The sequence below is a fragment of the Meleagris gallopavo genome, chromosome 1, assembly GCF_000146605.3.
Source record: "Meleagris gallopavo isolate NT-WF06-2002-E0010 breed Aviagen turkey brand Nicholas breeding stock chromosome 1, Turkey_5.1, whole genome shotgun sequence".
Lineage (NCBI taxonomy): Eukaryota > Metazoa > Chordata > Aves > Galliformes > Phasianidae > Meleagris > Meleagris gallopavo.
In genome coordinates this window covers 160481880-160484221 of record NC_015011.2, presented here as the reverse complement: position 1 = coordinate 160484221, position 2342 = coordinate 160481880, and the positions used below count along the sequence as shown (strand labels likewise).

The 2342-nt window shown below is 41.0% G+C and overlaps 1 protein-coding gene across 1 annotated transcript in view; it reads left to right on the top strand.

Moving 5' to 3' along the window:
- Nucleotides 1-1391: 1391 nt before the first annotated feature.
- Nucleotides 1392-2342, top strand: part of MRPS31 (mitochondrial ribosomal protein S31) — a gene marked incomplete at its 5' end in the record, with an annotated part of 18697 nt that continues 17746 nt past the window's right edge. Inside the window, one exon of the mRNA XM_003203297.4 lies at nt 1392-1705. Within this exon, the coding sequence (XP_003203345.2) occupies nt 1392-1705 (314 nt within the window). The remainder of the gene's footprint in view (nt 1706-2342) is intronic.

Sequence of the window (2342 nt, the reverse complement as noted above, 5' to 3'; positions counted from 1 at the left end):
AGCAGAGTGCCGCTGGCTCCGTGTATTGAGGGCTCGCAGTCTTGGTGCCTGAACTTGTTCCAGTGCTGTAGGCAGAGATCTCCGAATGGATAAATAGTTTTGAAGAGCATGCAGCCTGAATTAATGGAAAACGTGTTTGGAGAAAGATCTGTGGGAGCAGCCCTGTGTAAAACAGCAGAGCACCTGCTGTCCTGTAATGCGGCTCTGAAGCTTTGTGTGAATCTTCCTTTTCCTATTAGCAGTCACGTTTAAGGTTTAACGTTGATGGTTTATTGTGGGTAATTTATTAAGAGCAGAGTGACTGAAGTAGTAATGGAATGGAGACCTCAGTTCAGGAGAGACGTGGACCTGTTAGAGTGTGTACAGAGGAGGCCCACAGAAATGATCCCGGGGTGGAACACACCTCTCCTACAAGGACAGGCTGAGAGAGATGGGGCTGTTCAGCCTGGAGAAGAGAAGGCTGCGAGGTGACCTGAGAGCAGCCTCTCAGTATCTAAAGGGGGCTGTAAGAAGGAAGGGGACAGACTCTTTAGCAGGGTGTGCTGTGACAGGATAAGGGGGAGTGGTTTCAAACTAAAAGAGGGGAGATATAGGTCAGATGTAAGGAAGAGGTTTTTTACAATAAGGATGGTGAGGCAGTGGCACAGGTTGCCCAGAGAGGTGGTGGATACCCCATCCCTGGAGGCATCCAGGGTCAGGCTGGCTGGGCTCTGAGCACCTGATGGAGCTGTAGGTGTCCTATTCATTGCAGGGCAGTTGGACCAGATGGTCTTAAAAGGTCACTTCCAACTCAAATGATTCTATGATGCATTTCCTAATACAGCTGCATAAAAGCTTGGCTGCTGTGATGCAAATCCTAGGTTTAATGTGAACCTTAGCAGTCCCGCAGACAGAAAACGAAGTGAAAATACAGGGTGTATACAGTCTGATGTTGTCAAATCTCTTTTTCTGAGGGGTGGGAATTAGGAGTTTCAGTCAACTTTTAGTACTAATGAATTCAAGTATTAGGAATGAGTTGCTTTTTGTAATTGGTAGGCTTTTTTAAAATTTTGTTTTGTTTTGGCTTTTTTAAACAGTCCTGTGATTTTATTATTTTAATCTAGGCTTACAAAACTGCAAGTGACTCATTCAAATTCATGATTATAAGGTCATAATCTGTAGCATTGAATAAAACCAACACCAGCAGTAGAAGGTAGAAACTGCAAACTCTGTCTACAGTCTAATGTAGAGATACTCAACATTTTGTTTCCTTCTCAAAGAACAGAAATATGTTTCATATGTACTTAACGTAGACAGTTTGCACATGATTAAGCCTAGACAGTTGTAGGTAATTTGTTTTTTTTTTTTTTTGTGGGCTTACAAAATTCAGCCTTGGAGTCTATTAATAACTTCTATATCTTTTTTTATTATTATTTTTTGTATTATTTAGCAGACTCTTCAGCACTAGTAATGTGCTCTCTACCACAAAAGATGAATCTACCACTTCCACAGACAGCACCACCAAAGTGGCATCAAAGGAGGGTATAGCAGAAACACCAAAGCAGAAATTGCTAAAAATTATTGGTGATATGAAAGTAGAAGTGACCACCAAGAGGAAATTTCAAGAATTAAAAGAACAGGAGATCAAAAAGCAAGCCACTAACGAGCAGGAAGGCCTGGACAGTGAAAGTAGCACATTTCAAAATACTGCGGAAGACGTTCAGCGGTAAAGTATAACATGTGCACTTTGAACAGTTTTTTTTCCCCCACCATTTTTCTTTAGTCATTATCTAGGACAAAATAAAGTGTCAAATGCTGCTACCAAATATGGAAAAGAATCTTGTAAGAGAATGTGGTATACAGATGTGGGTTTCAGTAAATCACATGGGAGAATCTGGATGAAAGATGTGTGCTTCTTACAATATCCTGCCTTCTTCTGCGCTGAGGCTCTTGAAAGCACTAGAATTTGTCTGTGGAAAGTTTCTTTAAGGGGAGGAAGAAAATATTGTTTAGATAAAATGTGATGAGGAAAAAGGAAAAACAAAATAAGGAGAGCATCCTGATTTTGTGCATGGACCCCTCCACAATGTGTTATGTCACATTTATAGCACTGCAGGTCAGTGCTGCTTGTAGTCATCAGCGTTTCACTTTTGACAGGCTATGCAGTTGGTATAGCTGCCATTTTCCCCAGGCTGAGAAGAGCAGCCTATCAGTCTCATTTGGCAGTAGATTAGCAAAATGTAAGATAAATCTGACCTTCTCTTTGTTTACCTACGGCCCCTTTGGGATTATTTGTAGTGATCGCTGAGATGGAAAGATATAAAATGACAATACAGAAATGACAATTTTAATATATTACGACT